Below are 24,885 nucleotides of genomic sequence, written 5' to 3'. Positions count from 1 at the left end.
GTGCCTGCTTTTGTGTGTGTGTGTGTGTGTGTGTGTGTGTAGTCTTTCCTTCCTTCTGTTTTCAATTGTTTCAGCCTCTTGTTTTTTTTGCCTTGTGTGTGTGCAGTAAAGTTGTCTAAATATAACAAAACCCCCCTATGTGGATGTTTGAGAATGTTCTATTTTGGGAAAACAATTAAAATATATATTTGGTATTTAGTAATTGATTAGTAACTGATGTGTTTGTGGTGGGAGAGTTATAAAGAGGCTCCTCGAGTGTCATTGCACACATATTCAACTTCCTGTTTTAAGAATACAACATCAGAAATCTTGATGTTTGCTACGATGGCAGTACATCACCTGTTTGCATCCTTCATTCTTCTCCTTATCTCAAACACAGGTAATAAACTCAGTTATTGGATGTATGTACAATAATTACAATTTCTAATCTATGTTTTGTCATTTTCTAGTGCTTTATATATGAGATGATGTTTGTAAAAAGCAATTACATTTAGTTTGGCATAGTTCTACATCTCAGTAAGGGTATCTTATTTTTAATTATTATAATTATTAGTTATTTTTATTATATATTATGAATCACATATCACAGAAACATATATTGTATATCCATGCATTGATTCCTTGTCTCATGGTCTAGGGAGACAACTTACCTACATGTATTTCTATATATGTGTTGATATATTAACTATAAATATAATGAACTGAATGGCAATGTTAAAGTGACAGATGACATAATATAATTATGTAAGGGAAAAATAATTGTATTGCTTATGAACCCCTTGTGGTTTATTTATTTAGCCAAATAGGTGTATATAGTGTGAGTTAATGACACGGAGTGAGATGGAGGTGTAAAATGTTCTGAACTGTGTGATTTCAATAATAAAACCTTCTCTCTGACACTGAAGAACATGCAGAAGACAGACAGTGGACTCTACACAGCAATAACAAGTGGAGAATCAGAGAACAATATTGTTACAGAGTATCTGTTATAGGTGCGTGTGATTTCTTTGTCTGATTTCATGTTTTCCTGCATAACAGACAATTCATAAGTATAACTGTTGTTTTATTATTATTATTATTATTATTATTTAGTTTTATTTACAATGTGCACATTTAAACCAGCTTGTGGCATATTGTCTTTATTTTAGGATTTTGTCTGCTTCTGTTTATAATGTGTGTTGTGTTTAGATGTGAATGTCTACTGCATCACTGGTGTGAATGTGATGGTGATTTTGGAGGAAATGTGTTTCAGATGCTGTGGAGGCTCCTGTGCTGACTGTGAACTCAAACTTGTCCAGCAGTAACTCCTGTACTGTGAACTTCACATGCAGAGCTCATGAGCTCATGATTGACTCCAGCTATCAGAACAACAGCTGCTCTCCAGAGGAAGTGACATCACAGATCAACACTCTCATCCTGGACTGCAGTGAGGAATCCATCATCTGTAACCATAGCAACCATGTCAGCTGGAAAGAAGACAGAATAAACATCACACAGCTCTGTGAAGGTAAACATCTGTTTCAACATCAATAACTAGTCTTTATCTCACAACTCAAATCTCTGTTCTAGGTTTACACACTGCAAGCTGCATTTTCTAAATTTTTATTAAGTAACTTACTATGAATAAACTGATTATTACGGTTCTTCTTTTTTACTTTCCAGAAAATGAGAGACGATTCCAACTCTCCTATGGTTCATCGTTCATGACTGTGCTCATTATTGTGTGTGTTGTTGTGGGAGTGATAGTGTTTGCTGGTTTGGTCCTTTACTGTTGCTGCAAGAATAAAACAGGTTTGCCTTCTCAAATATACTGAAATAAATTATCTAATATATAAAACTGAAATAGATTATGTAGTACTAAAATATTGTTTAGTACTTAAAGGGTTAGTTCATCCCAAAATGGAAATTATGTAATTAATTACGCACCCTTGTGTTGTTCCAAAGCCATAAGACCTTCCTTCATCTTTAGAACACAAATTAAGATATTTGATGGAATCTGAAAGCTCTCTGACCCTCCCATAGACAGAAACACAACTGTAATGTTCCCAGATGCAGAAAAATAGAAGGACATCGGTAAAACAGTCCATGTGACCTCAGTGGCTTAACTTCAATTTTGCGAAGCTATGAGAATATTTTTGAGCATGAAGAAAAAAAATGACTTTATTCAACAATTCTTCTCCCCAGAGTTACTGTCTTCCGACATTTTGGAGAGTATCACAATGCATACGCATGCTTTACCCTAAGTGTTAACAATGTTGATTACGCCAATTATGTTCATGCGTGTGCTTTTCCCTCGAACGTAAATAACGCTGATTAAATTCTCGGGTACTCTCCAAATTGCTGTCTATGGAGGGTCAGAGAGAACATATAGGCGTAGTGTGTGTAAGTGTGTGTAAGGGGGAAGGCTTAGCCACGGGGTCTTGGGGGCAAAAATGCCACTAAATTGGACAAAAATGCCCCTGCACAAACAAATTAAATCTATTACGTCTGTTGCTAACAAAGTGTAAATGAAACTCATCAGCTTTGTTGAAATGTGCGCACGTTCGATGACTGAATTCCGTGAATTCTCTGATCATAAAAAACAAAGCACAGATGTACGTACAATGTAAGTGTGGAACAGATCAAAGTTAGTCATAATGTCATCTCTGTACATATTTTATTCACTGTTTGAATAACCGTGGGAAGGAAAAGTTAGGCCTATATAATTATCAATTTCTAGTTTTAATTAAATTACGATCACATTAAATGCAAATTCAGTCCCTTTAAACATATTTTATTTGCCTACATAACATGTCTGGTTCTTGTCTAAAAGACAGGTTTATGATGTTTGTAGTTAATAGATTTGGCTGCTTTTAGCCTTACCCTGGAGTTGGTTCACCCTCTGCCTATGGTCAGAGAGCTCTCTGATTTCATCAAAAATATCTTCATTTGTGTTCCAAAGATGACAGAAGGTCTTACGGGTTTGGAACGACATGAGAGTGAGTAATTGATGACAGAATTTTCATTTTTGTGGTAAACTAACCCTTTAATGATACTCTTTAATGATACTGTTCAGGCTGATATTTGATTGGTCTGTAGGATATCCAACCAAGATACATCATTGTGTCTAGTTTTGTTTCACCTTATTTTACAGATTTAGGTTTTTAATTCATTTTCAGCGTAACTATGAAATTTAAATGCACAAAATGATCTTGTTTAAAAAAAATATTTTCACATATTTGCTTTTGTACTTACTGAAGTAAGATTTTATTGTTGGCAACAAATACTCAACTCATGATTTGAAATTTCATACAGTTTTTGTTTTATACAGTCAGACTAATAGGTTTCATTTGACTCTATAAATACTACAGAGACTTTCTTACAATGTCTAACATTCCTTTTTATAGTAAGATATTTTATGATTCCATTTAATCATATAATCATATATAATAATCACTTAAGCCATTTATATACTCCTTTCATTGATTTATTAATTGATTAATCATTTATATTATATATATATATATATATGTTTGTTTGTTTGTTTGTTTTACATTATTTTAACCATTGTTATTAGGGGCCAAGCACCGAAGGTGTGAGAACCTAGTGGTCAGGTGATATGAAATGTTTTTTTTTTTTTTTTTTTTGCTTATAACTTATGCATGGTTTGACCAAAAATCACAAAACTGGTCTCTTTAGATTAGGTGCAGATTCAGTGTAGATTAGACATGCATGCAACACCAATATGTGTGCATGTAGGGAAGTTGGTGAAATATAACAAACCGCCTTGTGGGGATGTTTGTGTATGTCCTTAAATTGATTTTTTTTTTTTAAATGTATATTTAGTATTTTATGATTATAATTAGCTTCATATAAACCACCAGAAGTCTATATATGTTCTCATTTAGATGTCTGCTGTAATTGCATGTATCCGAGGGCCTGGATCATAACCGGTATGCATTAAGAGTGATTATAACTATTATCAAAACTATTCATATATGTTCTATTTGCCCTTGTATAATCCACATGATCCCAGAACACTGGTCAATATTTGTTGGCTTTTACCATCTGTATTACATAGAGCAACCGAGAAATCTAACATTTTGAGGCTGAAATCTGACAGAATCAACTGCAATCAAAAATGTTTCCACAAAATCTGTAGTCTGAGCAGTAAACTAACATTCTGACCTCTCAGGTGTCAAACAAGCTGATGATATAGACTACGATGATGTTGAGCTGAGATTCAAATGACCTGGTTAAGTCCAGGTTAAATTATGCTTATGGCTTGCCTATGCTATTTTTAACTATAAATTAAATCAAATTTGCAGTTGTATCCAACCAAACGATTCATGTTCTCTTTTGATTGATATATTTAATTGATGGAGATGGCTGTTAGTTTTAATATTCATCTCCAAGACATTTATTACTGGTAATGAAGAGTCTTCTAAATGACTAAATGAAAATGTCAAGAAGTCAGTGTTTGGTTTGTTAACATGGCCCAGTACCTTTTTAAAATACCCTGTTTTTGTAGATTTTTTTTTCTTGCAATATAATACATTGGAGATTTTTTAATTTTAATTTTTATTTTTGTATACAGCTGTTTTGCATATTGACAAATCTAGATAAGGCAAAATGCAGTATTGATTTTCGGTTTCCCAGAAATCATGTGATTTTATCTGAACACTAAAACGTGTTTTCTCTATAGCTCACATCAGTCTAAAGCAAGTTAAGTATTAACTAACTTCATTGAGACTGAGATAATCAGTATGAACTTTATAGATAAGAGGGTGAACCTGTGTAATGAGAGGTTGTCTGAGGTGCTCTTGTCTCTTTGTCTTCATACGCAGTGTGTAATGTTTAAATTTTTTCAGTATATTGAATCATTTTGACTTTCAAGCTTGGATGATTTCCAGTCGCTGATCAACAGGTGATTTTCATTTATAATTATTAATTTTAATTATTTTGATAGTTTACATTTTTATTTTTAACTTGATATTTGTATTATTAAGGGGATGATTATGTAAACCTTTATTTTATTTCATTTAATGTCACAATGCATGTGTTGTGTATATAATATTGATGTTGCACTCTTTTTTTATTTTTTGTTATATGGTTTACATTGAATCATGTGATCTTTATTTATCATCTTTATTTACTTCACCTAATAACCAATAAAAAAAAATGTATGCAGAACTGGTCAATAAACAGTGTTTCCTGGGGGTCAGAGTTATGAAATATATAATGGAGTTGCATATTAGGACGTGGAGTTGGAGCCATTTGGTTTCTGGTGGATTAACTGCTATATATACTAATGCAAACATCATTTATAACTCGTATCTTTTTTTTTACATAAAGCATAATTTGCATTTGCAGATGTTTTAAGTCTGACACAAGTGTCAAAAAGGGATCAAATATTTTTCTGATCTCAAGTTGACTGGGGTTTATCTGATCCACCAAACCCGGGTAATGCTTATTTTCCTTTCCAGTCATATAATTATGGATCAAGGTACAGATGATGATGTCATGGACACCTCTCCAGAATCATATGGAGATTCAGATGATGTCATGGACATTTCTTCAGTGTCACACAGAAATCCAAATGATGTCAATCCTCCAGTGATGCTTCAATATACAGATGATGTCATGGACAGTCCTCATGAAACAGATCATGAAGCAGATGATGCCTTGGCTCCTTCTCCAGCGACACATCAAACCCCAGATAACATGATGGACAATCCTCCACAGACAAACTTTGAAAAATATACAGAAAACCTAAACAAAGACAATTATGACCCAATTGTCACAGACTCAAGATCTAAAATAGAATTTCAGATGCAACCACCTTCAGTTTTTTTTACATCACTTGAGCAAGACCTTGGTGTAAACACTCCAGGAACCTCAAGTAAAGCACATGGAGAATACAAGGTACAGTAAATGTGATTATACACTTAAAAATAAAGGATTTAAAAAGAAGTGTTTGCAGTGATCCCATAGAATAACAACTTTGGGTTCCTCAAAGAACCTTTCAGTGAACAGTTCTTAAAATAGCCATTCATTTTCAAAATGTGAAGATCACTTTAGTAATCTGAAGAACTTTTTTTCACTAAGAACCTTTTATGTAATGGAAAGGTTCCATGGATGTTAGATTTTTCACTGAACCATAGAAATAACCTTTATTTTTAAGAGTGAAGAGTATAATTTATAGAATGTCTTTTTAATTTCAAAGTTCTTAAAAATAAAGGTTTCAAAATGGGGTTTTCGCAGTGATCCCAAAAGAGCCATCTTTTGGTTTCCCAAAGAACCTTTCAGTGAACAGTTCTTAAGAGAACCATTTTCTCAGTGTAAAGTATATTTCATTACTCTAAATAACCTTTTTGGACTGTAAGGAAACTTTAGTGGAATGAAAAGTTTCTTTGAATGTTAAAGGCTCTTCATGAAACCATCAATCCAAGTAAAGAATCTTTATTTTTAAGAGTGTGCCTCATTTACATACACTACATGGCCAAATGTATGTTAAAAAGTGTCCTTCTGATTCAAAAGTTTGGCTATTTCACCAACAGCATTTATAGTAACAAGCAGAGATGCAGAATAAACATACGAGTGTGATTTATCTGAACATCACACTCGTATGTTTATTCTGCATCTCTGCTTATACTTCAGAGATCTATGCATACACATTTTTACTCTTGCACAATTAAAATACCTTCAAAAAAATCATGGCAATAAGAAATGGATCATTTTCTGTTACCACTCCAGGATAATGTGAAACCAGTGGATGAAGGGAGTAACCTGAAACCTGATGGTAATGCAAACATTGTTGTAGGTGTTTTGTTCAGTCTTTATTTATTGATTTATCTCAAAAAAACAGGTGGTAAGTGTTGTTATTAATAAAGTTTTGTGTTGTGAATCTCTAGATGGTGATGGGTTCTAACTCAATCACGTCATTATTCACATGGCACAGCCGAATGGTTCTAGTTGCATCAGAAGCCAATTAATTGAGTGAGTGAAATGAGGCCAAGTATGGGGACCCATACTCAGAATTTGTGCTCTGCACTTAACCCATCCAAGTGCACACAAACCCAGTGCAGTGGGCAGCCATATTGCTGTGGTGTCTGAGGAGCAGTTGGGAGTTCAGTGTCTTGCTCAAGGGTTTCACCTCAGTCGTGGTATCAAGGGTGTAAGAGAGCACTGGTTCTTCACTCCCCCCACAATTCCTGCCGGACTCAAACCCACAACCTTCGGTTCACAAATCTAACTCTCTAACCATTAGGCCATGACTGCACCTAATAAGCTTGCTGCTCAACATTCAAATACTTGGCTATTGCTTGCTGTAGCAGTTGCAGGGCATGTCAGAAACCCTCATCCTTCCCCATTCTACCTCTATAGATCTGCTATGGGATTATTTATTGTATGGTCTATATGCAGGGTTATTTCATTATGTTATATGTGCAGCAGCAGTATTTCTTACATGCTCACAGCAGCATGTCGGTGGATGTATTGGCAGTAGCAAGTCTTGGTACTTGCTCTGCCGCAGCAGCAGAAGCATTGAAGATATATTCATTAACATTGCCATTTGTAATACCATGCTAAACTCTCCGAGAGTTGTCATGACAGAACTGTATATTGTGGTGTGTTCTTACATTCTCTGAGTTTGAGAACAGCTCTGTGTTGTTTATTTTTAGATCCTGATTTGACTGTTGCATTATTTGGAAGCTCTGATGCTGTCCAGTTTGGATGTGACAACGTTCTACTTGGAGATAAACAACTCTGTCATAAAAATGCAGAATTTCAAATGATCATTCAAGAGAGGAAGATATCAGAACATTGTGTCTCAGTGATCAACATGATTGGCTCACATGAGACTGATCTCAAACCTCTCAATCATGTTCTCGGTCAACTAGTGAATGAAAATGAAATCCATGCCTTCATCTTTGTTGTGCGATTGGGCCAGTTAACAGATGCTGATAAGATGGGCATTGAATGGCTACAGAGAATATTTGGTGACAGAGTTCTTTCATTTGTGATTATTGTCTTCACCTATGAGAGAGAGGAAGAGTGTGACACTATAATAGATGACCTGAAGAACAACTCTGTTCTGGAGCAGCTGCTGAATAAATGTGGAGGAAGATATCACACCTGCAGCAAGATCATGAACAAAAAATCAGAGATGAGAGAATTGATGGACAGAATTAAGCGTCTGTTCACTGACAATAATCAGCAGTGCTACAGCAGAGAGATATATAGCTCTTCAAGAGACCCGGAAAACAGTGAATATCAAAATGGTAACACAGCTTCTGTTAATTTTGGCTTATACATTTACCACAACTCCATTTCAACATTTTAATTCAAGATTCAAAATATACTGCAATAAATTCAAATATCATAACCATTATGGAATTTGTTTGTGGAATTATGCCTCTGTATTTTTTTAATTTAACACGATCAAATTAGTATTTGTAGATACTCGTAAGTATGGTTTAAGTGCACAGACATTGTTTAATGGAGGAGCCCCCACCCACTCTTTATAAATTGTTTTTTAAAAATCATGTATTTATATCATGCATTACAAATCACTCAAAAAAAAAAAAAAAAAAAAAAAAAAAAAAATTCTAACAAATTGTCAACAATAAAGATGCTGATTTAAATTTCACAAACCTTAAATACACAACACTTAATTTCGAAACAGACATCACTGATGTTGATTCCGAAAAGTAGCTCATCCCTGCTTTAAGGTCTCATAGATTAAAATCTGTGTAAATTGTTTAATAGATTGACTAGTGGTAATAAAAAAAATGTGGGGAAAAAAATCATGTTTTCATTGAGTTTAATAAATTTTAATCAGTCTGTAAAGAAATCTTAAATCTCTGAAATACTTAAAGATCATTAAATGTCACTTTAATTTTTATGTATCCTAATAATATTGAAAACAAGTTGCAAGACATAACTGAATGTACAGTATTGTCCATAGTTAACACTTTATTATTGCATATTTTATTATCATTGCAATATATGTTAGTCATGCTGAATATTTTTGAATTAGCCTACTTCAAAAGAATCTGCACACATTTGTAGCTTGACTTGAATTTAAAGTTTGGTGGTGCTGTTTTCAGTGCTCTTAAAATGACCACTAACAAATCTTTTCCTCTGCTTTAATAAAATCGGTGCAGAAAGAGTAAGCATCGGTGACACTAATTCACAGACTGTGGGGAGCCTGGTCCAAACTGATAAAGGAGACAAAATGAAGGTACGAACATATATGCAGAATTAACAGGCCTATTTTTTTTCAGAGCGTTATTCATATTTTAACCAAGGCTATTCCACCATGATCTCAAAAGTCATATGTGTTTTTATTTTTGAATGCTGTTATGTTAGACTTCTAAAATTTGGATAGCATCTAAAAAAATATAGTGTATAAACAACTTAGAGAAGTACAAAAATGAATCCCTATTGAATCTACAAACACTGAATATCTATGAATTAATGTAATTAATCTGTTGATTCTATTGTATTTATAATCAATGAGATTATGTTACAGCCCTTCCCTGGTTTACGAAATGGGAAGGATAACATTAGACCAATATTAGATTGTGGGTGCACAGGTCTCACCACAGTGATCTGTAGTATTGCTGAAGAAATAATCTTTATAAAAGCTTTTGGGGTTATTTGTGGTTTGCTGAAAGTAATTTGTTAATCCAAATTGTTTTCCTTTTAATGATCAATGGTTGAAGGGTGAGTAGAACAATGTCACCTGATTGTACCTAGTTTTTACAGTTTAATAGAAGTTAATTCCATAATTTGTGTAAAGCGTCATAAGGCATGAAAAAGATGGCTAGCAGGCGTATATTATAACTAAAATAATTGACACTGTATGTTTATCTGCCTGTTATGTTAGGGTTAAGTGATTTAAAATATATCTAAAAATATTAAAAATGGAGCCTTAGATATATTTATGACATAATAGATTTTATGTTTATATAGCTGTAAATAAGTAATAATGTTTAAGTTTTAGCTTCAGTGTCTATCCAAATTTGCAAATATTTAGGCTACGCTTTTATACCTTCAAATGTTACTTACCGATACATGTAACAGTGAGATCAGGGAGCATATTCATATTTGTCATATGTTTTTAATGTACAGTATTACATTTTCCAAAAAGTGTACACATTAACATTTTTTCCAACTATACTTTTTATGGTACTGTGTTTTTCAGCTATGTGCAGAGCAACTCATTGAGAGGCTTCATCTTGAAGGCAAACTGAGAACTGTAGATTTTCTTAAGCCAATTGTACAATCACAGTCCCAAGAGTTTTGTGCAGAAGAGCAGCTGGCTTCAGTTTTTCTACAGAAACTGATGATGATGGACTACAGAGCAAGATACCTCCAGATTATAGAGAATAATGAACAACACACACAACAAAGGAACAATGACCCATCTGAAGATGATGCTGATGCCTTTGATAATATTTTTGGAGGAACTGCTAGACCCTCAGATGAAACAAACAAATCAGATCCTGTCCACTTAATGGATGTTCAGATGGCTGTGTTTCATTGTGCTGATAGTTTCCTAAAGCAGCTCATCGTGACTAAACTGTCACAGTGTCAGTACGCACTTCCTCTGCTTGTACCCAATCCATTCACACAACAGATTGAGTTCCCGCTCTGGACATTTCGTCAAATTAACAAGAGCTGGAAGACAATTGATGAAACAAGTAAAATCTCTAGCAAAATCCAGCCAGTCTACAAAGCAGAAACCCCAATGGTGGCTTTCTTCAGGTTTGGTCCTGCATCCTCATCCAAGTCTCAACTAATGAACAGCCTGATCAATGAGAAACACAACACATTCTTCCACAGGAACTGCCCAGGCAGCAGCAGAACCAGAGTGCTGATGGACGGAGTGGTGGAGATCGCTTGGTACTGTCCATCTGGAGAGAAAACAGACAGATTTAATCATTGTGTTGCGTTCTGTAACCTCCATGGTGATGCAGGAGCCCATGAAAAACAGCTGGGTGTCCTGACTGAAATGGCCTCTGTAAATGTTGCTATTTTACCACAACTTGACAAGAATGACAAAAGCATGACCAAGATCCAAACCTTCTACAAGGACTCAAAGCCACTCATCTGCCTTCTTACTGACAATGATTCAGCTCTGACACAAATGCGGAAAGGGAAATACAAAATTGGTTTGAAAGACAGAAATCAGTCAGTTGTATTTGAAGAAATCAAAAGAGCTATAAAAAATGGACTCTTGTCTACTGAATCATGTTCCTTCTTTAAGCTTGAAGATGTGTCCAAAAACAACAATGTCAGTGTAGATGAGGTTAATGATGATGACTGCAGGAAAGGAAAAGAAGCAGCACAGCAGATGATGACTTTACTGGAGGATAAATATCTGACTGAAATCAAAGAATCATTCCTGCCATGTCAGGGAAACCTGTGGCATCAGTGGTGCCAGAAGAATAAAGAACTTCATCGACCTACATTAGGAGAACTACATAAGGGAAGCAACATCGAAAAGAACAAAAGTTCCAAAAAATCAGAAATGCAGATAATCCGTGAACTGCAGCAAACATCTGACCTAAGTCAGTTTATGAAAATCTTTATCCAAAAACTGAATTCACCTCTAGGAAATGAGACATATTTTCTGAAATGGCTGGGCATCATGCTAGACAACTTCACTGCTGAAAGTCTTTCAGGCCTTCTTCGTGAATATGATGAAAAATGGTCAACAGTCCTCAATCTTAAAAAGAAACATGATAAATCACAGCAAATGAGTGCTGCACAAGTCGAACTTGAGAAAGTATCTGAGAAACTACAAGCTGCAACCTTTGGCTTGGAGCACATACTGAGAGAGATCGGTCAGGTATATGAATCATGTTCATCTGTAAAGAAAAACAAAAAAGACCTGATGTTAAACTTCTCCTCTCTTCCAAGTCTTGCAGCAGAGATGATGATCTCTGGATTTCCACTGGAGCTGATGGATGGCGATGCAGCCCATGTTCCTCTGATCTGGGTTACTGCTGTTCTTGATGCACTCATCCAGAAACTGGGAGACAAGAGGGTCTATGTGTTGTCAGTTTTAGGGATTCAGAGCTCTGGGAAATCCACCATGCTGAACGCCATGTTTGGACTGCAGTTTGCCGTCAGTGCTGGCAGATGCACCAGAGGAGCTTTCATGCAGCTGGTCAGAGTGTCGGAGGAGATGAAAGCACAGCTGAAGTTTGACTATATTCTGGTCGTTGATACTGAAGGACTCCGTGCTCTAGAACTGGCCGGAAGGTCAACAAGAAATCATGACAATGAAATGGCCACATATGTTGTTGGTCTTGGAAATATGACATTGATCAATGTCTTTGGAGAAAACACAGCTGAGATGCAGGACATTCTTCAGATTGTTCTTCAGGCCTTCATGAGGATGAAGAAGATCAAACTGAATCCAAGCTGCATGTTTGTGCATCAGAACGTTTCTGATGTTACAGCTGGAGAGAAAAACATGGAGGGAAGGAGACGACTGCAGGAGAAACTGGATGAGATGACTAAACTCGCCGCTAAAGAGGAAGACTGTGATACAGAGTTTTTCAGTGACGTCATTGCGTTTGACGTTCAGAATGATGTGAAGTATTTTGCACAGCTCTGGGAAGGCAGCCCACCAATGGCACCACCGAACCCCGACTACAGCAGAAATATTCAGGAGTTAAAGGACAGCATTCTCTCAAAAGCTTCCAAATCTAATGGCATTACACTATCTCAGTTCAGAATGCGTGTTAATGATCTGTGGAATGCACTGCTGAATGAAAACTTTGTGTTCAGCTTCAAAAACACACTCGAGATTGCGGTATACAGAAAACTGGAAACTAAATATAGTGACTGGACGTGGAGCCTCAGAAGTGCCATGATCGGCATAGAAGACAAATTCTACAACAGAATTGACAATGCAAGCATTAAGGTTCAGGAAAATGACTTGTTGGCTGACATGAGGATGATCAAGGAGCAGGTAGAAAAATCAATCATGTCTTACTTTGAGGAGGACAAAGACAAAGAAATTCTATGTCAGTGGCGAGGAAGATTTGAAACCAGAATCAAAGATCTTCATGATGACCTTGTAAAGGCAACAAAAAGGAAGTTAGATGGAGCAATTGAACGGAAAAAAGCCAGGGAGCAGCTGGATCAAAGAAGGACAGAGTATGAAAACAAGCTTTTCAGTCGGAGCAAGGAACTAGCTTTGAGACTGAAAAATAAAGGAAAAGATGAAGATATGCTTAAGGAGGAGTTTGACAAAATGTGGAGTAAATGGGTCACTGAAATGACCAAAGACACACCTCCACTGGCAGACATTAACTTCTGGGAGGATGTGACACGGATATTATCTGAAAACCATGAACTGACTCTTGTAGATGAGCGCTTAAAACAAAAAAACTATGAACTGATAGACCGCCGGAGTGATTATTGTGACTACATGATACTAAAGAAGCATCTGGTGCACTCTGATGAAATGGCAGCTACAGAAAGCTCTAAGAAAAAAAAGAGTGGGATGTTCAGTCGGTTCGGTCAAAAAATTATGTCAGGCATAGAATATTTTCGAAGGACTCCAAAGCCACAAGAGTACATGGGCCTAAATGCTGAACTTCATTACTCAATAAGGGATCTGACTCACAAAATTATTCAGGAAACTGAAATGATAATGAAGAAGTCACCAGTTAGAACACGAGGATACAATGAGAGTTTTGTTCAAGAAATAACAGACTGTGTTAAAAAATCAGTACAGAAACATCAATCCGAAAGCCAAAAATACAAATTAAAAAGGGAGTTTACCATAGATCTGAGTCTCCATGTGTGTGAGATTGCCAGACAGACTTTTACTGAACTCCACAAAGAATTCAGAGACACAAATGACCCAAGACTTTATCTTAATAACCAGAAAACTCAATACTGGAACATCTTCAAGAACTACTACAAAGGAGCAACAACAACAACCATACTATGTGAATTCATCTGCAGCAAACTTGAACCATCTATTCTACAAGCAGTTTACAACACAACTGCTAAAGATTTGGCCACACAAATGAGGTCGGACATAAAAGCTTTACGTGAGAACAGACCAAATCTAGAGAAACACATTCTGAGATCCCTTGCAGAAAAGGAGGACTTTGAGAAGTACATGAAATATATTCATAATCCCAGAGAACACTTCAAACAATTCATAAAGAATGAAGTGAAAAGCTACTTCACCAAACAAAACAAAACGGTTCTAAATATTTTCAAAGGAAATCTAAAACAAAAGGAGCAGACTGTAAATAATGCAATGAAAGCAGCTACAGGAGAGGTCAAGAGTAAGAGTGGAGATGGTAGCATGTGGTTCAGATGCTTCACCACGGCCCTGACAGATGAGCTGAAACTCACGGAGAATTCATGTGGTGATCTTAGAGAAATTAAAGATTTGGATTTTCTTGAAAAATATTTAAGTGACAGTCTGAAGGAGAAGATGACAAACCTACAGAACAGTTTTAAAAGCATTAATGACATGAAATTGGAGAAGTGCAGGAATAGACCAGATGAGATTTTGATTGAGCACTTCTGTCAGTGCTGCTGGGTTCAGTGTCCTTTCTGTAAAGCCATCTGCACCAACACAATGAAGCGCCATCCTGGAGATCACTGCGTTCCTTTCCACCGCAATATTGGACTGAATGGGTGGTTTTACAGAGGAACAACAAACCTTGCTATTGATATCTGCACAACAGCAGTATCGAGTGATCGATCCTTTTACCCAAATTCCTCAGATGATACAGTTCCCTGGAAAGAATACAGAAGAGGAGGTCCTGAATATGCTAACTGGAGCATCACCCCTGACCACTCTGAGCTGCCGTACTGGAAGTGGTTTGTGTGCAGGTTCCAGAAAGATCTGGAAAAGTATTACAGGAAGACATTCCAGGGAAATGGTGAGATTCCAGATGAATGGAAACGATACACAAAAAAGGAAGCTCTGGAGAGTTTGGATAAATACATGTAATGGAAAAGTAAACAAATGGCACTCTGTCAGCTCCCTGATTAAAGATTATATTTGTACATCCTGTTTCACACAACACTGTTTCTGAACTGATATATGCAGTACATTGTGCTTTTATATGATAGTTTTGTTATAAACACTGCTGAGCTTTTAATTTAGATGCGCTGTAAATGCGTTGATCAGTACTATCAGAGTATAGAGAGACAAACGTGACTGTTAAAGCCAGTGGGAAATGTTTCATAATTTACTCAGTCAAAATTGTTTATGCATTTTTATTTTTGTGACGTCTTAGATTTTTTTGTGACTAAATCAGATCTTCTGATCCATGCTAGGAAATTAGTGGATGTGATGATGCAATGTAATGCTCTGGCTCTGACTGTATAATCTGCATTTTATTTACTGTTGTTGTTGTTTTATTTCATATTGAACATACTTTTGGAGACAGTTATATTGTAGTATCTTATATCTACTCTGGATGAAAACCAAGAGTCAACGGGTAAAAAACAAAACAAAAGCCAACTACATTGTTTTGCTAACCAGAGATGAAACTGCTCCATGGTTTCCTAATTGTTAACCACTTTAATCTTTAGAAAGCTCTTATAGTACCTACATATTAGAATATAACAGACATATTGTAGTTCTACAGGTTTTATTAAATTGTGTGATGATTTAAATTCTGAATAAAGCTGGGTGAATGAACTGAAGTTTGTTTTTGTTTGTTTATTAGCGCATAACTTACATATACCTACTGTATGCATAACAGAAAAGTAAAAAGCTCTATAATGTGAATGTGTTTACGTGCACTTTAGCTTTAATATTGACAGACAATATATAAATAGAGCAAGTTTATGTGTAATAGAAAATACACATTTTAATAAACTTTAAACTGCAACAAATATTTTTTAATGCATAACAGTATTAAGTAGTAATTTAATAGTAATTTAAAACATTCCCCTCATCCATACTTTAATATCAACAGCTGTGGCAAATGTCTGCGGTGTTGCTCTATGTGCATTAATTTTTTGAAGGAATAATAAGTGCCCATTTTTATTCTTTAGGCTTTTTCATGTAAAGTGGGACACACATTTTTATCTAGTTTGTGGGTTCTACATATTAATATCACTTGTTCATCATAGTCATTTCGATGTTATTCCTCTATTGAGAGAAATCCCTCCTCACTCTAAATAAATCTTTGCTGATGTCTTCAAAATAGTGTTTGAATGCAGCACTTCAAACCACACACAGTGTGTTAGTGTGATAAGACTGTTGATATTTCCTTCCTTCTGTTTTCATTTGTTTCAGCCTTTTTTTTTCAACCTGGTGTGTGTGTGTGTGTGTGTGTGTGTGTGTGTGTGTGTGTGTGTGTGTGTGTGTGTGTGTGTGTGTGTGTGTGTGTGTGTGTGTGTGTGTGTGTGTGTGTGCATGTGTGTGTCTTAAATTACATGAAAGCAGTGGCGGACTGGGACAGTAAATCAGGCTGGGACCACCTCTGTTGCTGCAGTCACCACCACCCAATTCATGTGTCCACCAGACTGCTAAACTTGTAGGCTAACCCTGTTAGTTGATGTAACAGGTAGACTATCATACATAATATGAATGGATTAATAAATAAACCCTCAAAAACTCACTAGGAATCCACCATCTATACCATCTTTCCCTGAATCCCTCTCTCTCTCACTCTGCACATCTAGTTTCTCTGCTATATGAAATAAGCACTTTCAATAATCTATATTAATTGTGCAGCCATCAGTTGTATGTCCCCATGATCACAGTCCTACTACCGACTACCTACTACTTTTTTTTAGAATAGTTTGTATCTATTGTAAGTCTCTTTGGATGAAAGCGTCCGTCCGCCAAATGATTACGTAAATATAAGGGGTGCAACAGTTCAGCTTTTTCACGGTTAGGTTTGTTTCACAGTTTTAGAGTCACTGTTTCGCTACGTTGTATGTGCTATGTTTATGGAAAAACGATACTTTCAAAAAATATATATTTTATCATATTATTAAGAATATTCTAACTACAAGCAACAGCACAAATAAATGCAATAGAGTAAAGCTACAAATAAAATAAACTGACTTTCAGGGTAAGTAAGTATAGCATAGTTTTTAGGTACATAAATTGAATAAAGTAATCAAATGTAAAACAGCATTGCATTTTGGACTACAAATTAAAGATAAATCTTTATTAAAGTTACAAAAGCTTTTCAATCAAGAGCAGTGAGTGATTTCTTTGTTGTTGCTGGTCGATTAATATAAAGACTGTCACTTTAAAAGAATGCACTGATCCAGTGTTCGTATTCGTACTGAACAAGAGTGAATGGTTTGGCCACGGGTTTTTTTTTTCTTTATCGCTGTTGTTGTAATGTCTGGGAAGCCAGAATGTTCATCCATCAACAGAAACATATATTAACTGAACCCTGTTTGTTTTACGTGTTATTTATAGTAAACCATATTACAGATGCTTTGTCAGATTTAAGTTGAACAGCGTTTCCAGCGCGTGCCGAACCGTGTGCGGAGAACCGAACAGTTCGATTTTTTCAGTGAACCGTCCCACCCCTAGTAAATATAATGTAAATGTAATGCTGACCGACCTGCTCCCTTACTGGTGAACATGGCTGGGATTTTGCATCAACTTAATGCGTCTGTCGCCATGGCTTTTCTCTTTTCTATACGTTCCCGCTCTGCTCCTCCTTTGCTTTTACACTCCGTTTTTTTGCACGGTTTTCTAAGATGAAGCCTGTCTCTGGATATAGCTAATTAGGCAGTGCTTCGCTGATGTTGGGTCATGTGGTGGTGTCCGCGATCGCCTGATTCGTAGATTCATAATTCCGTCAATTAATTCGCAGCTGCATCCCAGCCTATTGCACGTCAGCCTGATCGACTGCACAGCGGCGGCCGGCAGGCCAGACTGACCATCAGGCCACCGGGAAATGTCCCGGTGCTCCCGATGGCCAGTCCGCCCCTGTGTGTGTGTGTGTGTGTGTGTGTGTGTGTGTGGTAAAGATGTCTAAATATAACAAAACCCTCCTGTGTGGAAATTTGAGACTGTTCTCTTTTGGGAAAACAATTAAAATATATATTTGGTATGTAGTAATTGATTAGTATCTGCCATCAGCCATCTTGATGTTTGCTATGATGGCAGTACATCACCTGTTTGCGTCCTTCATCCTTCTCCCTATCTCAAACACAGGTAATAAACTCAGTTATTGATTGTATACAATAATTACAATTTCTAATCTATGTTTTGTCTTTTTTTTAGTGCTTTATGATGTTTGTAAAAAAGCAATTACATTTAGTTTGCTATAATTCTACATCTCAGTAAGGGTATCTTATTTATATTTATTAGAATTATTAGTGATATTATGAATCACATATAACAGAAACATATATTTTATATCCATGCATTGATTCCTTGTCTCATGGTCTAGAGAGACCACATACCTACATGTATTTCTATATATGTGTTGATATATTAACTATAAATATAATGAACTGAATGGCAATGTTAAAGTGACAGATGACATAATCATGTAAGAGAACAATAATTGTATTGCTTATAAACCCCTTGTGGTGTGTTTATTTAGCCAAACAGGTGTATTTAGTGTGAGTGAATGACACAGAGTGAGGGAGGTGTAAAATGTTGTGAACTGTGTGTTTCTCTCTCCTCAGGGTTCAGTGCTGAGATCTCTGTGTTTGTTCAGACGGGAGATTCTGTTCAACTGGATATACAGACACAACAACTACCAGAGTTTGATCTTTTATACTGGAGAAATGATAAATCAGAGAGTATAGTTATATAAGTGGATCTAAAACAGTATGATTGCTCTCTTCCTACAAAGACAGAGTAGATTTTAATGATAAAACCTTCTCTTTATCACTGAGGAACATGCCAAAGACAGACAATGGACTCTACAGAGCAAAAACAAGTGGAGAATCAGTGTTATGTTTGTGCACTTACATAACATAAGACAGACACTCTGATTGGAGCTTAGCTTGAACACGTCTTTACTGCGCAATTGCAATTATCACATTCAACACTAGAGTGCGCAAATATAGAATACTTTCTTGTTATTGACTCAACAACCAGACAGCATTATTGTTACATACAGAGTATCTGTAGGTGAGTCTCATTTCTTTGTCTGATTGAATGTGTTCCTGGATTAAAGACAGTTCATAAGATTAATTTAAGTTGCTTTTTTACTGATATATTCAAAATATTTTACTTTTTTTTTTTTAAATACATCAAGTGTTTCTGTAACTTCAGTTAAAGAAAACAACAGGAGTCCTTCCCCTGATGATTTTTACTCAAAACCCTTTGCATAGAGAATATAGCTGCATTTTTGGATAATTTTTGTACTTTGCATTGCGCTTATATTTTAATGTACATTTAACAGCATCTCTGCTGTTGTCTTATTTTACCATATAAATGTTTAAACCTTTTTTAAAATCACTGTGCTGTGAAACTGTGAATGTGTTTCTGATTTTGGTTTAAATGTGTGTGTTTCAGATGCTGTGGAGGCTCCTGTCCTGACTGTGATTCCTGTTCTGTCAATTTTACACTGACTTCACACTCAGCTCCACTTTTGTACATTACGGCTGCTCACGAGAAGAAGTGACATCAGACGGAATCAACACTCTCATCCTGTTCTGCAGTGTGGAATCCATCATCTGTAACCACAGCAACCCTGTCAGCTGGAAAAAAGACAGAATAAACATTAAACAACTCTGTGAAGGTAAATATCTGTTTTAACATCAATAACTAGTCTTTATCTCACAACTCAAATCTCTGTTGAATTTTCTCTAATGATTTTTTTTATAATGATAACTGCTATATGACTATAAAGTAAAACATGAATAGACTGATTATTGCAGTTATTCATCTTTTACTTTCCAGTGAATGAAAGACAACAAATTTCTCACTCTTATAGTTCATTGTCCATGACTGTGCTCATTATTGTGTGTGTTGTTGTGGGAGTGATAGTATTTGCTGGTTTTGTCCTTTACTGTTGCTGCAAAAATAGGGGCAGTCGTGACCTAATGGTTAGAGAGTCAGACCTGTAACCCGAAGGACACAGGTCTGAGTCTCAGGTTTGTCAGGGATTGTAGGTGGGTGGAGTGAATAACCAGTGCTCTCTCCAACTTTAATACCACGACTGAGATGAGACCCTTGAGCAAGGCACTAAACCCCAACTGCTCCGGATGTGTGTTCACTGTGTGTGTGTGTGTGTTCACTACTGTGTGTGCACTTGGATGGGTTAAATGTAGAGCACAGATTCTGAATATGAGATGCCACACATCACTTTCACTTTCACTTCAGAAAAACTGATCTCATATTTATACCTTTAACAGTTTCTTTAGTACTAAAAGAATGTTGGATTATGAAAATTATTTTGGAGTAAAATTAGCTACAAGGTTTATATTGAGAAACAATGCAAACATGATTAATGTAACACAGCCTAAAAATTGTATTGGTCAATAGTATATTAAACCCAGATTCATCATCATTGTGTCTCGTTTTGTAGTTCATTATCATTCTGAGCACAACAAAAGACTCTTTAAAATTCCTCTAAATGCACCAAATTATTATTATTATTATTATTATTATTATTAAAGAGATTTCTTTTAAAATCTTTGCTTGTGTTCTGACTGCACTAAATCTTGGTTGTTGGCAACAAATACTCAACTCACAACCTTGAATTTCATACATTGCTATATTTTATTTGTAGCAATTTTTATGGTCAGACCACTAGGTTTCTTTTACCTTTATACTAACTTCATACTAGTAAGAACAGTCTAGTGAATCCAGAATACTGATCAATATTAAACTTGTAGGCTGGCTGTCTTTTACATGAGAGAAATCTTATCTTTTTGAGGCTAAAATCTGACAGAATCAAATGCAAACAAACATGTTTCCACACAACCCGTAATCTGTGCAGTAAATTTATATTCTGACCCTTTCAGGTGTCAAACAGGCTGATGATACAGACTATGATGATGTTGAGGTGAGATTCAAACGAATGTTCATCTCTGTTCCTGCAGATGTCAGATAATAAATATCATGTCATACCCCATGCTGAATGAGTTACAGATAAATGAAGCTTCCGACAGCAAGAAATCAGAATTACCCAACTACTCTGTGGTGATCTGCGATTTGTTTTATTTCTCTTCAGACTCTGACCCAGAAGATTACAGGGGATACATGGACCACCGCTAACCTACAGTAGGACAAAACCAAACACCTTCATTTGATTATGACTGCTGAAGATCACACACTGCTGAGTAAAAACACTTTGATGATTGACTGGACAGAACTTAAAGTCTGAATTTAACTAGCTGACTTCATAACTCTTGTTGAATTATACAGATACTTTTACTATTGTGTGTCAAAAGAAATTAGTCCTTTTCTGCTCCCCTCATGACTTTAATAGTTTTATGTAATCATCATACTCTTTATGTGTATCTTTATGTGGTTTGAATTTTCCATTCTTGACTTTGTTTCTGTTGAACAAGAGATTTTAATATCTCAGTTGGGCTAGCTGTTCAGTAAATACAATTTGCAGCTAAAACTGACCAAACAATTGATGTTCTATTATGAGCTCTATAAGCTATACTTTCCCATTTATCTCAAAGCCAGTTAATATAGATTATTACTTAACACAAAATAATTCTAACTTTATCATATTCATATATGTCCATAAATATTTTTGTAACAATTATTATTATTATACTATTTATGATGCCTGTATAAAAGTTTCTTGATTTAATGCAATTCACCAAAAATCACACTATGAAAAATAGTATAACCATTGTAAATAGCGTACAGATCAAAGCAGTATTATAATAAAAATCTGACTTTACAAAAATATTACAAAAATAAAATACATTTGCAAACATAAATAGGCCTACATACCACTATATTTAACTATTTTATAATCTAATTTATGTTCCTCCTCAGTCAATGCAGTACTGAAAATTAGAATTTAAAACCAGTCAAAACTACAGAATTGTATCCTCATATTTACAAGTACAGCCTCATTACGTGTCCTTAGACCCGACAGCGAGTAGCCCAGTGAGTATTCTATGGGTCAGGAAAGGAAACCTCACTCCATATTGCTTTGTATGCTTTTTAGTGTATGACAACCTGTATTCTGCTGGCAAACCATTAAAATAACTGGAGAAGGCATCCAGATGATTCATGTAGTAAATATTTTAGGCGCTCACATCTGACTACTTCTGCAGAACAGTCACATTCTGCCACCAGGTAGATTCCGCCCACAAAACACGTCATCACTAGTGTTTATACATACCTGAATGGTCTATTCACTTTATGCTTATACATGTTGTATTCGTCAGTCTATGTGTATTGTTGTTTCATACTGTGATTTTCTTTTCTTTCAGTTTTCATAGTTTCTACTCTCAACTATATGCAGGTAAGAAGCTGTTTCTCAAGGATCTTTATCTTACCCTGCTCTGCTCACTTTTGTGTATGTTAAGTGTTTTCTCATAAACATAGGCTACACAGAGAGCAAATCCCATACAATAAGGAATTAAAGGTGCAGTTTAGAAATTTGTCGAAGACACCTTATGGTCAAATATAACGTGTTTTTTTTTGTTGTTGTTGTTGTTGTTGTTTTGTTTGTTTAGTTTTTTTGTTTTGGAACAGGAAATATTTTACTCTATAGCTCACACTTTCGGTTTGTAGTCTAGATGACATGTTGGATATAGCAATGGTATGCGTTGAGGCGGTTAGTTATATGATAAGATGAGGCTGCTTAAGTTAGAATTTAATTGCACTTTATTTTCACCAGCAGTGAATTCTTGAATGGATACCAGTTGCTGTTCAACAGCTTTTCCATTGATTGATTGATTGATTTTTTAGTTTGTCAGTGTTTCGGCTGTTTAATCATAATTTATCACATTCACATGTATGTATATTTTAGTGTTGTAAAAGTTTGCGATTTTTCGATGCATATCAATATTGAAATATCTGAAACAGTGTCAACAGGTTTCTCCTTTCCTGCAGTATTGATACACTGATACCCCAGGTGAAAAAAAAGTGTACTTTAGTGCACTAAAAATACACTTAAGTACAAGAAAGTACATTTGTAGTACATTCATATTTTTTGTGCTAAAAACAACTGTAAAAAATAATACACTATTAATACACTAATTAAAAGTATATTTTTACTTTAGTAGTACTTAAGTGTAATTAATAAAGTATACTAAATACCATTTATATTTTAAATGTATTTTTAGTGCATAAAAAAAATATATACTTTTGAAAAAATAGACAGAAGAGTTTTTTTTAGTGTATTTTCTTACAGTACATTTTTAACGCATTAAAAATAGTTCATTGTTAGTGTACTTTTACATAGCTATCAAAGTACACTAGCAATGAACTATTTTTAATGTGTTAAAATGTACTTGTAAGAAATACACTATAAAAAAACTCTTCTGTCTATTTTTTCAAAAGTATATTTTTTTTTATGCACTAAAAATACATTTTTAAAAAATAAGGCTTTTAGTATACTTTATTAATTACACTTAATTACTATTTAAATTAAAACATACTTTTTAATTAGTGTATTTATAATGTATTGTATTTTTTACAGTTGTTTTTAGCACAAAAAAAATAAGAAATGTACTACAAATTACTTTCTTGTAATTAAGTTTTTTTTTTAGTGCACCGCAAGTACACTTTATTTTCACCTAGTGAAAATACTAAAGTAGTACTTAAGTGTAATTAAGAAAGTATACTAAATACCATTGATATTTTAAATGTATTTTTAGTGCATATAAAATAAGATATACTATTGAAAAATTACACAGAATAGTTTTATTATTGTATTTCTTACAAGTACATTTTTAACGCATTAATAATAGATCATTGTTAGTGTACTTTTAGATAGTTTAAATTAAATTATTTCAACAGAAATATGTTAGAAATGTATGTCAATTCCACCCCAAATGTGCTCATTTAAGTACACTTATAAATATACTAATAGCAGCTAACACTGAATTTTTTTAAGGGTAATTAGAAGATAGTTTTAACCTAAATTAATTTAGTTTACAAATATATTAGCAATAGGTTAAATTAATTGTGCTACTTAAGTATACTTAAATACACTAAATATTAAATTGATATAGTTACACATATTCAGAAGTGTTTTGCATTGAAAAGCATGCAGCATCACAGCGATTAACAGATGGATTTTCATAACTTGTAGGTGCTTATGCTATACTATAAATGCAGTTTTTTTCTACCATCACATTAAGTATGTTACTTAAAAAGTGTACTTTTGCTATACACAAAATTGCAATATAGATTGTTTTCCACATTTATTGTCAATAAAAAGAAAACAGATATTTAATAGTTTCATAATTTCACAGTACCCAAAAATAATCTCACTTACCACGGCTGTGGAGTTAATATTTAGAACAGGCATGACAACTGATTTTTTTCTGACTGTTTGCTTTGTATTTGCATAACATTTTATGTGAAAAAAAAAAAACCAACTTGCAAGCCTGGAGGGATAAGCGAATAGAATAGACTTTTGTGCGCCATTCATTGCTATCTGGGTGCTTACGATTCTCAAATATTTTTATATGTTTTAAAAAACAACTGACACACATCACCATTGAATAGTTGTGACACTCTGAGCGGGCTTTTATCCTGCTCAAATCTAAAAGTTTTTATTTTATTTTTTTAAATAAGTCGTAGCCAATCAGACGTCTATAACAATTTTCGGCCAATCCCAATTGGGGCCCGTCTGTTACTACTGGCGCGAAATGTATGAGAAGATGGCGCGACGTCAAGGCAGCAGGAGACTAACGTTAGCGCTCCACCCAAGAGTAAGTATAACGGTTGTTGTTGAATTTGATAAACCTGTACGAACTATTAAC

At 35.0% G+C, this 24,885-nt stretch overlaps 1 protein-coding gene and 1 long non-coding RNA gene across 3 annotated transcripts in view; both read left to right on the top strand.

Annotated features, from left to right (window-relative positions):
• The window catches only part of LOC122134860 (interferon-induced very large GTPase 1), a 35,838-nt gene extending 20,154 nt beyond the window's left edge, over window positions 1–15,684 (top strand). Inside the window, exons 3-5 of one of the 2 annotated variants that reach the window (XM_042711724.1) lie at window positions 7,662–8,260; window positions 9,140–9,223; window positions 10,190–15,684. In XM_042711724.1, the coding sequence (XP_042567658.1) occupies window positions 7,662–8,260; window positions 9,140–9,223; window positions 10,190–14,983 (5,477 nt within the window). In that variant the 3' untranslated portion in view covers window positions 14,984–15,684. The remainder of the gene's footprint in view (window positions 1–7,661; window positions 8,261–9,139; window positions 9,224–10,189) is intronic. The other variant, XM_042711732.1, reaches the window with a different exon arrangement.
• A 2,213-nt stretch (window positions 15,685–17,897) lies between these two features.
• On the top strand, window positions 17,898–22,955 carry LOC109062688. The gene is made up of 4 exons (XR_006153178.1): window positions 17,898–18,172; window positions 18,652–19,715; window positions 20,944–20,984; window positions 21,153–22,955. It is a non-coding gene; the product is annotated as an uncharacterized LOC109062688 (long non-coding RNA).
• Window positions 22,956–24,885: the final 1,930 nt, after the last annotated feature.

Source organism: Cyprinus carpio, chromosome A2, assembly GCF_018340385.1.
Source record: "Cyprinus carpio isolate SPL01 chromosome A2, ASM1834038v1, whole genome shotgun sequence".
NCBI lineage: Eukaryota > Metazoa > Chordata > Actinopteri > Cypriniformes > Cyprinidae > Cyprinus > Cyprinus carpio.
The sequence above is the reverse complement of the archived record's forward strand: the minus strand, read 5'-3'. Positions and strand labels throughout refer to the sequence as shown.